The 12,975-nt window shown below is 39.9% G+C and overlaps 1 protein-coding gene across 1 annotated transcript; it reads left to right on the forward strand.

Annotated features, from left to right (window-relative positions):
- Positions 1 to 11,612: 11,612 nt before the first annotated feature.
- On the forward strand, positions 11,613 to 12,975 carry LOC145063550 (putative carboxylesterase 18). The gene is made up of 2 exons (XM_079011146.1): positions 11,613 to 12,310; positions 12,427 to 12,975. Exons 1-2 carry the CDS (start codon positions 11,711 to 11,713, stop codon positions 12,865 to 12,867), a joined length of 1,041 nt encoding a protein of 346 aa, XP_078867272.1. The 5' UTR covers positions 11,613 to 11,710; the 3' UTR covers positions 12,868 to 12,975.

The raw sequence follows: 12,975 nt of genomic DNA on the forward strand, positions 1-12,975 counted from the left end.
TCATGAGAAGAGTATCTTATTAGGAAGCGAGGTTCCAACTTTCGGTCAGACCAAACTCTCGAGTTGAGTTTGGCATTGATGGTGCATGGGTAAACGAGATGAAATTCTGGAATTTTGAGGTGAATTTTTGGATGAGGGGTATTTTCGTCATTGGATGTCTTAACCTGTATAGTTCAGTACACGGGTGCGGGAGATACCGCGAGATGCACGGAGATATGTGCAATAGACATCAGCGATCGGGGCTAATTCGATCTTCGGTTGGATTGTAGTTTTCATTTGAAAATTTTGTGACTTGCGTGTCACAGGGCTGAGATAGTTGATGCGAAGAGGAAGTTAGTGAGACATTTTGGATCATGTCATGGGTAACCATGGAAGTTCAACTATGGGGTTGAGGTTCTATGAGTTTTCCTATAACATCAGCCATCATTTGAGCATCGGTATGCCACCCTTTGAGTTGTTGTATGGGAGGAGGTGTCGGACCCCCATTTGCTGGGGAGAAGTAGGGCAACGTGTGATGGGTAGTACAGAGATTGCGTTTCAGACGACCGAGCAGTTTTAGCAGGTCAGACAGAGGTTACTGACGGCCCAGAGCTGTCAGAAGAGTTATACTGATAGACGGCGGTCAGAGCTCGAGTTCCAGGTCGGTGACTTCGTACTCCTGAAGGTATCTCCTTGGAAAGGAGTGATCCGGTTCAGGAAGAGGGGCAAGCTGGGGCCCCGTTATGTTGGTCCATTCCTAGTGATTGCGAGGGTAGGACGGGTAGCCAACCGGTTAGAGTTACTTGCAGAGTTGGGCCAAGATTCATGACACCTTCCGCGTGTCGCAGCTGAGAAAGTGTATAGCCGACGAGTCGGTAGTGGTACCATTAGAGGATATTCAGGTGGATGCGATCCTGAATTATGTTGAGAGACCGGTGGTGATTAGGGATCGGAAGATCAAGGTTCTGAGGAACAAGGAAGTGCCTCTGGTTCAGGTCCAGTGGCAGCACAGATAAGGATCCGAGCCGATGTGGGAAGTGGAGTCGGAGATGATTGAGCAGTACCCCGAGCTGTTTCCAGCGCAAGACTTCGAGGGCAAAGTCTGATTCTAGTGGGGGAGAATTGTAACATCCAGAGTTTCAGGTATGATTTGATTTTAATTATTTATTCAAGAAAAAGGAGGGACTCGACGAGTTGGTGCCACGACTCGTCGAGTAGGTGAGGAAGTTTCCGCAAAGCTTCGCGACCAGACTTGACGAGTCGGGCATATGACTCGTCGAGTCTGTGCTGGCAATTGGAACCCTAATTCCCGGGTTTTGGAGCTTATTTAAGGGCTCTAATAGCCTCACATTGCGGCTACCAGTCCCTTGAGAGAAACCCTAAGTGAGCTAAATCGTTTGTGAGGAAGGAGAGGCCATATTTGATCTCTCTATCATTGGTTTAGCAAGAAGAAGGTGATCAAGATCAAGAGGAGGCTGAAGGAGGTGCTATTTGGAGGAAATCTGAGCTCAGGAGTTTTTATTTGAGGTATAATCTCGATCCATCTTCTTTTTTGGTGATTGTTTATAGAGTTAGGGTTTTCTAGACCCTTTGGTAGATGGTTTTGTTGAGTATATGGTTCCTTTTCGTATTATGGTCTTGGATCTGGATCCATAGAGGTCCAGAGACCTTACTCCCTTGAGCTTTATGAGGATTGTTGGTGAATATGAACTTAGGATTCCATATTAGAGGTCATTTCTTCAAATAGAACCTTGGAGCCTTTGCATGGGCATCAAGCTTCGAACTTTTCGTGATTGTTGGGACTAGAAAGGATAGATCTATTGAGTAGAGCATCAGATCTGACCTCAGGAAGCCATTTGAAGTTGAGCATGGATTGGACTCGCCGAGTCCATGAACAGACTCGACGCGTCGAGTCGAGTTGTCCCGAGACTGTGAGTCTAGAGAGTGACTCGCCGAGTTAAGTGAGTGACTCAGTGAGTCAAAAGAGAATCAGAGGAGTAGAGTTCACGACTGGACTCGCCGAGTCATTGAGACAACTCGACGAGTCTGGTCAAGGTTGACCGTTGACTTCATTGACTTTTAGGGTTTTGGTTAAAAATTGTACTTTTGGATCAGGAAGGGGTAAAATGGTCTTTTACCCTTTTGTGGGATTATAGAAAGGGGTGTAGTCTAGCCTTGAGAGTCGTTAATGATTGAAATAATTACTTTATGTGATTAGGCGGGGCTAGGTCTTTGTTTCTAGGTTCAAAGATACCGAGTTGTGATTTTCTGAGACATTCCCGAGGTGAGTCTTCTCACTATACGTTACCTTGGGTGGTAGTTATGTGTGACCAGAGGGTCTTATGTGCTTACATTGAGTATTATGTTATATGTGATATGCTATGCATCATGTCTTTGTGATTTATGCTATGCGGAGTTTATAGACCGAACCAGAGGGTCCAACGATATAGATCGGATCGGAGGGTCCAACGATGCAGACCAGACCGGAGGGTCTAACGATACGGAACTGGAGGGTTCCGTTGAGACACACCGACCGGAGGGTCATATTGTAGCCTTGAGTGGTGTATGTGTTGTGTGTGGTATTTTGGGGAACTTACTAAGCTTCGTGCTTACAGTGTTTTGTGTTATATGTTTCAGGTTTTTCTCAGGATCACGGGACGGCACCGGCTTGTTGTACACACCAGAGGAAGAGTTTGTTTTGAGGATCCTGGTTTACTAATTGATTGAAAAAAAGAGTCATGTATTGTAATTAAAACAAAAGGAGATTTTTATGAAAAGTGTTAAAGAGATAAACTATTTTAAATGAAAATTTTGTTTTGAAAATTTTGGTGTTACAACAGCCAATGGCCTCTCCACGTAATTCAGGTGCTCATCGACCTGTATATCGTCCAATGATACAACTGCCCCCTCATCTATATGAAATTTCGCAACTGTGACATATGGAAAGTGTTATGGACCTAACTAAGCTCCTCCTGGGGATCCAGTCTATACGCCATCTTGCCAACCCTGACAATGATCTTGAATGACCTAATATATCGGGGACCTAATTTCCCCCTCTTCCAGAAGCGAATCACACCCTTCCAGGGTAAGACCTTCAATAATACCATGTCTCCCACCTGGAATTCCAGCTCAGATCGGTGCCTGTCGGCATAACTCTTTTGCCGACTCTGAGCGGTTTGCAATCGCTGTCTAATCTGTTGAATCCTCTCGGTAGTCTGCAGAACTACCTTTGTCCGTCCCATCACCCTGTGACCAATCTCACCCCAACAGACTGGGGTGCGACATCTCTGTCCATAAAACAACTCATATTGTGGAGCACCAATACTACAATGAATGTTGTTGTGGGAGAACTCTGTAAGGGGTAGGTAGGAGTCCCAGCTCCCACCGAAGTCAATAAAGCAAGCTCTCAACATATCCTCGAGAGTTTGTATGGTCCGCTTAGTTTGTCCATCTTTCTGTGGATGGTAAGCCATACTGAAGTGCAGCCGTGTACCCAGTTCCTCGTGGAACTTCTGCCATAAATGGGAGGTGAATCGAACATTGCAGTCTGAGAAAATAGAGACCAGCACCCCACGGTGAGCAACGATCTCGCGGATATACAAGTCGGACAACTTCTTGGCCGATGAACTCTTCCGTATCTCTAAGAACTGGGCACTCTTAGTCAATCGATCCACGATGACCCATATAACATCATATCCCTTCGCCGTCCTCGACAACTTGGTGATAAAATCCATCGTGATCTGCTCCCATTTCCACATGGGAATCTTCAGAGGCTGCAGTTGACCGTGCGGCCTCTGATGCTCGGTCTTGATCATCCGACAGGTCAAGCACCTCTCCAAAAACCATGCAATCTCCCTCTTCATGCATGGCCACCAGTAACTCGGTCGCAAATCCCGATACATCTTGGTGACCCCCGGGTGAATAGAGAAGCGAGACTTTTGAGCCTCCTCCAAAACAATCTGTCTGACCCCACCAGAGATCGGAACCCAGACCCGACCGCAACGGGTCAATAATCCCCGGCTATCCTGCACAAATCAGGTGTTCTCACCCCTAATCCTCTCAAGCTTTCAATTCTCATGTCGCATACCCTCAGCCTGAGCTTCCCTAATCAAGCTCACAAGTGGAGAATCCATTAATATCCTCATACATGTCATTGGAGTAGAAGATCCAGCTGACTTGTGCCTCAGAGCGTCCGCAACCACGTTCGCTTTACCTGGGTGGTAATCAAATCATCCACATAGACTAAAAGATAAAGTGTGGATGAAGGAGTAATATGAATAAATAGTAATGTTTCAGATTGAAACGTTCGAAAACCATGTTAGACTAGGTAATTTTTGAGCTTTGTAAATCAAGCTCTTGGTGCCTATTTAAGGCCATAACGAGCCTTATTCAACCGACATACATGATGAGGGTGATTTCGATCTTCAAAGCCCCTGGGTTGTTTCATATACACCACTTCATATAGATTGCCATTAAGAAAAGCGTTATTGATGTCGAGTTGTCGAATGTAACGCCCGTAGATCTGGGCTAGTCAATTTAGAGATAATACAAAAGATTATTTAGAATAAATAATCTTAACCAAGTTGTAGAATATGTCTCAAGGGTTCCGTACATATAAAGAACGCCGAAATCCGAGTTATAACGAAGAAGTTATGGCCCGTCGAAGTTTTATGGCAAAACCGGCAGGACACCGGGAGACGTAAATAGTGAATTTTTGATAAATGAATTTTTAGCCTTAATGATCTAAATAAAAGTTGTAGTATACTTTAAACCGAGAACATACAAAAAAAAAAGAACGCCCAAATCTGACTTCGTATGAGGAAGTTATGAATTTTCTAAGATTTGGCATAGCAGTGCACGACCCAAAACTCGAATTTTAGTTCGAGCGGTTTTTGGCCTACGCGACCTAAATGAGAATTGAAGATATCATTAATAGGAACTCAACGGTAAAAAGATAGATGAAAACAAAGTCCGTATGTAGAAGTTATGAATTTTACGCGGACATTTAACAATATAATCTCCTTGTACTGTTAAATTTAAGATCGGTCGAAAATTAGCTGACGGAGTCACAATGAAAGTTGTAGATCTTATTTTTACCTACACCTGGATATAAAGAACGTCAAAAACAGAGCTCGTATGTGAAAGTTATGGATTTTAGAAGTCGGAAGTGTGCTGTGCGAAAATGGGTGATGTGGCACAATCTTGGCCATTGCTTTCTCCCCAAGTCTTGCCATTAGATGGTGACATGTGGCACCAAGTTCAGCCATTTTCACCCTATAAATAGAACCTCTCCCACCCTCATTTTCTTCACATATTTCCCATTCTTTCTTCTCTTTACTCTCTCTCTAGAACCTCTCTCTAGCCCCGAAACCCCCCGAAAAGCCTAGGGAACCTCCCTAGCACGAGGCAAAAGCCCCGAAGTGCTCGACGGCTCTGAGAAGAAGAGATTTTCGGCTCGGGAACGCTGCTCCAAGCAAAGCCCGGTTTTCTATAAAACCCGTTGTAAGTGAGCTATGCCTACCCTATTTTTAATATAACTTTTATTTAATTATAGTAACGTTATTAGGAACTTATAATAAGTTCTTGGGCTATTATTATGGGTTATATAAGTATTGTTTAACGCTTATATAATAGTAATAATAGCTAGACTATTAATTAGTCTCGGCGAATAATAGACTAAACTCTAGTGGTAATAATACTAGGTTTCGTCAAAGGAAATTATTTTTAAGAAACAAAGCGTTGTCTGAGTTCGGATTCACCACGTTTTCAAGTGAGTGCATGGTCCCTTTCATCTTACACATAGATATGAAGTATTTTATATAAATTACGTGCTATGTGTGCATATTATTTGAATACTTGTTGTCTATGATGGCTCAATGATTTTATACATGTTTTAAATGATTTAAATATATATATTTATTTTATATCTACAAATATGTTGGGATAAAACATGGGTAGATGAAATAGTTGGTGTGTGATGAAACAAAATAATGAGAGATAGGTGATGGTAGGAAGGTGATGATAATTAGGTGATGGATAGGTGATGATGAATCGGTGATGTAGGATAAAAGATACTATAACCTTGTCCGAAAATTTGGAGATGTAGTCATCTACTAGAGTATAGATGGCGACCACAGTCTATTCTAGAAAACCCGTGGAAACACCAGCAGACTTATAACCTGTAGGTGATGAATTACGAGTCCAGGTGATGTTGTGACTGTATATTCATGTGATGATACTCTAACCCTTACTATGAATTACGAGTTCAGGCGACGTTGTAACTACGTATTCATGCCTTAGGAGCGAGCATATAAGGAAATGTGAGGTAAAAAGATGTGAGGTAAATATGATATAGGAGATGACCCTTACGATAATTCTTTAAGGAATATCAAAGAAGATAACGGGGATGGGTAATCGGGTTGATTGTTTGATGTTTAAATATAATAATTATATTATTGTGGGTTGAAAACCCTATGTACTCACCAGGTTTCCCAACCTGACCCACTCCAACTTATTTGTATCACAGGTGTCAATACGAAGCTACTTTGCACTGAGAGATTTAAAAGAGATGTAGATGACTAGTGTAAATGAATGTAAGTTCTGTTTATGCTTATGTTTCTGTATTGACGATGACATTCCAAATGTTTTAAATGAATAAAAATACATTTCTTCGAAAATGCTTTGATAATGTATTTGTCATGTTTTTCTGGGAACAAATTCCACAACATTTTTATTAAAAGAAGTACTCTGGCTTTTATAAAGCATAAACAAAATCGGTCTTTTCTGGCCGTGAAAATGGGGATGTCACATCGAATGTGCCAGCCTTGGGATAGAGCAATTGAAAGTACCAATCTGATTGTTGTTGGTTTAATAACTGGACTGAAAGTATCAAAGTAGTCGACTCCTTCTTGAGTAAAACCTTGAGCAATGAGTCGTACTTTGTATCAGTCAATTGTACCATACGACCGTTTCTTGACCCTGTATATCCACTTAGAACCAACAGCATTGGCATTAGTAGGACAAGTAACAAGTGACCACGCGTTATTTTTCATGAGAGCATCATATTCTGCTCGCATCGCATCTTGCCAACATTAGTGCTTAATTGTCTGTGAAAAAAGGCAAGGTTCGATAGTAAAGCTAATAGAAAGATCGACATTGAATAACTTAGATTTGAGAGAGTTTGTGCGTGCTAGGGTTACCATCAGGTGTTGATTGTTTTCATTTGGTCGAATAATAGATGTATTGACGGAGGTTGGGAGGGGATAAGAGAAGACATGTGTTGCGATGACGGAGTGACAGGTGACGAAGGGTTCGTAGAATGGAGTATAGATAGGGTAGAAGGAGTAATATGTGGGCCATGCATGATAGTTGGGTCTGGTGGACTCGTGGGACTAATAAAAGGAGTTGAGCTTAGTGGATTAGAAATCCGGGTTTGATTGTCAATGACAACCGTAGGTGAGGGGTCAGGAGAAATGGATGTGGTGTGATCTTGATTTGTGTTTAAATGTTGGCAAGGAAAGAAATCTTCATTAAATATGACATGGCGTGAAATATATATACGAGAGGTTTGTGGATGAAAGCATATATAACCTTTATGGGAGACACTATATCCAAGACAAATACAAGGTTTTAAACGAAAGTCAATTTTATGAGGATTATATGGTCTTAAATATAGATAACAAAGACAGCCAAAGGTTTTTAAAAAATCATAATTGGGTGTCTTGTGATATAAACGTTGATATGGTGATTCATAATTTAGATTAGGAGTGATGGTTGTATTATGTAGATAGATAGCAGTTTTAAAAGCATGTTCCTAAAAAATTTGAGGAAGTGAGGATTGAGCTAGAAGTGTGAGAACTTTTTCAACAATGACTTGATTTCGACGTTCAACAACCTCATTTTTTCTTGAGTATGAGGACAAGAGATGTGATGTAAAATATCGTGGTGATGAAGAAACTTAGAAACATTTCGATATTCTCATCCCCAGTCAGTTTGTAGGCTTTTAATATAACACTGAAATTGGGTTTTTATCATTGTTAAAACTGTAAGAAAGTTTCAAAGACTTGAGATTTTTGTGATAAGAAATAAACCCTTACAAATTTAGTACAATCATCAATAAATAAGACAAAATAGCGACTTCTGTTTAAAGAGAAAATGGGGGATGGTCCCCAAACATCAGAATAAACTATTTCAAACGGTTTTGAAGATGTAACATAAGAACTTGGAAAATAAAGTCTATGACTTTTTCCTAGCTGACACGACTTACAAACAGTAGGAAATTTATTTGTGGACACGAGAAGATTAAATGTAGAAACTAAATGTCGAAGAAGCGGTCCACGTGGATGTGCAAGTCGTCTGTGCCATCCATGAAGTGAAGTGTGACTACCAGTAAAAGCTTTATGAGTATAAGAGGGAGTAGTTGATACATGCCTTCATGTTTATCCCCTTGAAGGATTGTTTGTCCCTAAAATGTCTTAACAAAACATGTTTTAGGCCAAAATTCCATGTAAACATCATTATCTTCTGTCTATTTGGAAACACTAAAAAGATTTTTAGTGGGTTTAGGAACAATTAGAACATTTGGCAATTTGAGATGAGATAAAGAAGAGGAGCCAACATGAGAAATAGACAAGTGATTGCCATTTCCTACCTGTAGCTTTTCATCCCCCGTGTATGAATCAGCTATGTTGAGCTTTGTGATGTCGGTAGAAACATGGTCAGTAGCACCGGTATCGAAGTACCAAGCTGGATCAATGGATGATGGGCTAAAAGAGCCTGATAATGGTTTGCTTTAGGATTGGGCCTTCTAGATGGAAAATCTGTTTGATTTCCCCATTGCCAGCAATCAATAGCTTCGTGACCAGGTTTAGTACAAAATTGACAAATTGGGTATCGTCTCCTCTGGTCAGAGCTGTGATTTGTAGTGGAGGAATTTGACCTTTGACAAACATATGAATTTGATGAGGTGTTTGATCTGTGACGAGTGAATGAGTGAGAAGAGCGGTGATTTGAACGATTCATTGTTACATCAGCAGTAGGGGCCTATGACACAGACGCAAAGCGAATATGTTCTTGTTCAAGACTAGCTTCTTCCTGTAACAAAAGACTTATGAGATCATCAACTGTTAGATTTTTAGATTTCATCATAAAAGCAGTAATGAAACTGCCATTTGACGAATCAAGGCCGACAAGGATGTGGCTGATTAGGTCTTCTTCATGAACTGGATGTAAGTTTTCTACCAAGGAATCAACAAGCGATCTTTTTCTTTAAGTGTATTCTATCATGGTGATAGACCCTTTTGTAAGAGTCTGAAGTTGATTTTTGAGTTGCATACGACTGTTGGATTAGTGTCTAAGTCCATAACTATTTTGGTATGTACTTGACCCGATGGTGCATGGTCCTTTTGGGTTGCCTTCACCAAAGCAACTTGATAGGATGAATTATGGAGAGAAAGGATTAAATATGATTTATTAATATATTATGGGAATAATATATTAAAGGAGAAATCATATTGTTTAATTAATATTAGTCAATAATTAATTGGTAATTAGTTTTGTGACTAAAAGAGATTAATTAAACTTAAGGGACTCGAATTCTAATTATAAGATAATTGCAATTTGGGCCATGGATTGCTTTTTATTATAAGGTGGACGAATTCTATGGGGGGAGCCCATATGAAATCGTCCAAGGCCTTAAGGAAAGGGCTCCATGGGTTGCTTAGGGCTTAAGCATCTAAATTAGGGTTTCCTTGTTAGATAACTGTAATTGCCTAACTATATATACTTCCCTTAAGGACCAAAAACGTGGACAAGCAACCTTCTAGGGTTTCACACGTTTTAGGGCAGCATCCATCCTCTCTCCTCTTCATCCTCTTGCTTATCGTGTTTGTGAACCATTAGAGGAGTGACACTTGTGACTCTAAGCCTTCCAAAGTCAATACAAGGAGATTTGGGATTGTTATTGCTACATAACAATCAAGGTAATATTATAAACCTATTCTCATGTTAATATGATTACTTGTATGCTAGAATTAGGGCTTTTAGTCTTTGATAACTTGCATGTACAATAGAGAAACCTAGATCTAAGCATTAGGGTTTGTATGAGCACATAGGATGTTTTATGACTAAAACCCATCAACGACAAGCCCTAGTTTGAGCTTGAAACAAAGTCCGGATGGTTTGTCACATTATGTAAGAAGAGTGTGAGCGGGCAACGAGAGCATGAGCTTGATCCGTCATTGTGGAAATTTGCCATAGTAAAACAAACCGATCACGTTTCTTCCAGACTACATAATCTGGATTCGGTGCTATGGTAGCAGGAGTAACAACAATAGTTGGAGTGGTATCAGTGGTCGGAACGGCTGCAACAGCAGGAACAATAATTGTTTCAGTCGGTGGTTGAGGATTCAAAACAGAATCCTCCAGATCGAAAGCTTCAAGAGGTGTGATAATTGTTGTGCGCCAAAGAGGATAGTTAGTGCGATCAAATTTGACAGTGATTGATGGTATTTGAAAGTTCAAAATAGGGGTTGTGGTAGTAGCCAGATTGAGAATACTTTGGGATGGAGATGCTATAGAGAAGAATCAAGAGAAAGAAAACAAGATTAAAGTGTTTTTAGCTTTGATACCATATCAAAGGTATTGAATTGAACTATGTATTGAATCGTGTTTTAGACACAAGAGATACATAAGTTTAAATACAAAGGAAAATACAACTAAAGTAGACATATCTGTTATGACTATTTGACTAAAAGACTAAATAAAAAACAATGTACACGTTTAATTTAATGCTATTAAGATCAATATCCCGACGTGAGCACGTGCACAATGAGCTCTCCAACCAAGGAGATGATTAAATGATAGAAAAGATAAAAAAAATAAATAAATAAAAGGAAAAATAAAATATTTAAAAAGATAGCAGATTGTGACTGCCATTATAAAAAAATTAAAAAAATTAACCAATAGAAACATGTTAAGTCCTCTTTTAATATATATATAAAGAATAAAATTAAAAATTTGATCAATAGAAACATGTTAAGTCATCTTTTAATATATATAAAGAATGGTGGTGGTAGGGATGATAATTACAAATACATGTAATTAACTAAAAGGAAGGTAATAGGAAAGGACATGAAATAACAAAAATACCTTGAAGGACACATGTTTAGGTTAACGGGTCCAAATAACTGGAAGTTAAATACATAGACCAAATAGACCAATTTTTTAGTTTATTCTTTCTTTTGTAAACAACTAACCTGTCTTTGTTTTTTTCAATAGGCAGGATTATATACAATAGATAAAAACAAAATACGTTGTTGTCGAGCATGGAGAATATTTTCAATAAACGACGGTATGTAATGTTACAAACAATTCACGAACCAAAAGAGTTGTATTTTATAATAATATTATAAGCAAAAGAAGAATTCTAATTAAAGGTTCTCATCTTAGCAAAGGTATACAAAAACGAAAGATTCCACAGTGATCCAAAATTGAAATATGTTAAATAGTACGATAGAAACCACCTTGTTTGAACTTATTTAAAATAATAATCTGTCTAAATTATGTACCCAATATATGTTTTTATGTTTGCAAATTGTAATATATAATAGAAGACATATACTTATCATTATTTTCATCTCAATTGCATCATACATCTATTATAAAACCTTTCACCTATTCCTCAAAAGGTTGTACACATTTATCACACTAAATTCTCTTTGATTTCTTGTCAATGGTGGCAACAACCAAACCTCCACAACCGTCACTCTCCTTACCATGGAAAACACGCATTCATATTTCCCTTTTCTCCGCCGTCACCGAAGCATGTTCCCGGAAAAACGGCACTGTCAACCGTGGTCTTCTTAAGTACTTACTCGACTTCCGGACTCCGCCAACCTCAAAATCAGTCAACGGCGTAGCATCACACGACGTGGTTGTAGACGAGACTCGTAACCTCTGGTTCCGTGTCTACGTACCTACACAACACGCCGGTGAAGATCTCCCGGTGATCGTGTTCTTTCACGGAGGTGGATTCGCTTTCCTCTCCCCTGATGTCGAAATGTACGATGTGGTGTGCCGCCGCTTCGCGAGGAAAGTACCGGCTGTTGTTGTGTCTGTGAACTACCGCCTTTCGCCGGAGCATCGGTATCCGGCCCAACATGATGATTGCTTCGATGTGCTGAAGTTTCTTGATGATGAAGAGAATAGGTCTAAATCTTTGCCGGAAAATGCGAATATGTTGCGCTGCTTTATTGCCGGAGATAGCGCCGGTGGAAACTTAGCTCATCATGTTGCTCAACGAGCCTGTGAATTCAACTTCCGACGACTCAAGGTATATAGTACTGACATTGTATATTGACATTAATGACTAGAGCTAAAACAAGTGTCTTTATCAGTTTCTTTAATCATAATTATTGGTAAGAACAACTTGCATTGCATGTTTTGAAGGTGATCGGAGTTGTAGCAATCCAACCATTCTTTGGTGGCGAGGAGCAGACGGATTCCGAGACCCGACTCGACGGAACACCTATTGTTTCCAAAAGGCGAACAGATTGGTTTTGGAAGGTGTTTTTGCCGAAAGGAGAAGGGTTCAATCGGGACCACCCAATCAGCAACGTTAGCGGACCAAACGCGGTGGACATATCAAAAGTAGATTTTCCGGCGACCATGGTGGTGGTGGCGGGATTTGACCCTTTGTATGACTGGCAAAAAAGGTACTATAAGTGGCTGAAAGAGTCAGGGAAAGAAGTGTACTTGTTTGAATATCCAAACATGTGTCATGCTTTCTATCTCTTCCCGGAATTGCCTGAATCTGGACAACTTTTTGGCCAAGTGAAAGATTTCATTGACAAGGTATCGAGCAATGTTGCTACTTTATTGACAAATTAGTTGTGGGAAACTCGTATTATGTTGTATAATTTTTGGCTCGGTGGTTTATAGGTGATTCTACAAATAAATAAATAAAAGTCTGGGATTTTTTAGAATGTGGTAGTTTAT

This window comes from Lactuca serriola, chromosome 7, assembly GCF_051521515.1.
Source record: "Lactuca serriola cultivar US96UC23 chromosome 7, Lser_US96UC23_V15, whole genome shotgun sequence".
NCBI classification, from domain to species: Eukaryota; Viridiplantae; Streptophyta; class Magnoliopsida; order Asterales; family Asteraceae; genus Lactuca; species Lactuca serriola.

Bases quoted from the DNA above. Each gene is read 5' to 3' on its own strand.
- LOC145063550 (XM_079011146.1), top strand. From the start codon at position 11,711: ATGGTGGCAACAACCAAACCTCCACAACCGTCACTCTCCTTACCATGG. The intron at 12,311-12,426 runs GTATATAGTACT...CATGTTTTGAAG, and splicing joins TCAACTTCCGACGACTCAAG to GTGATCGGAGTTGTAGCAAT.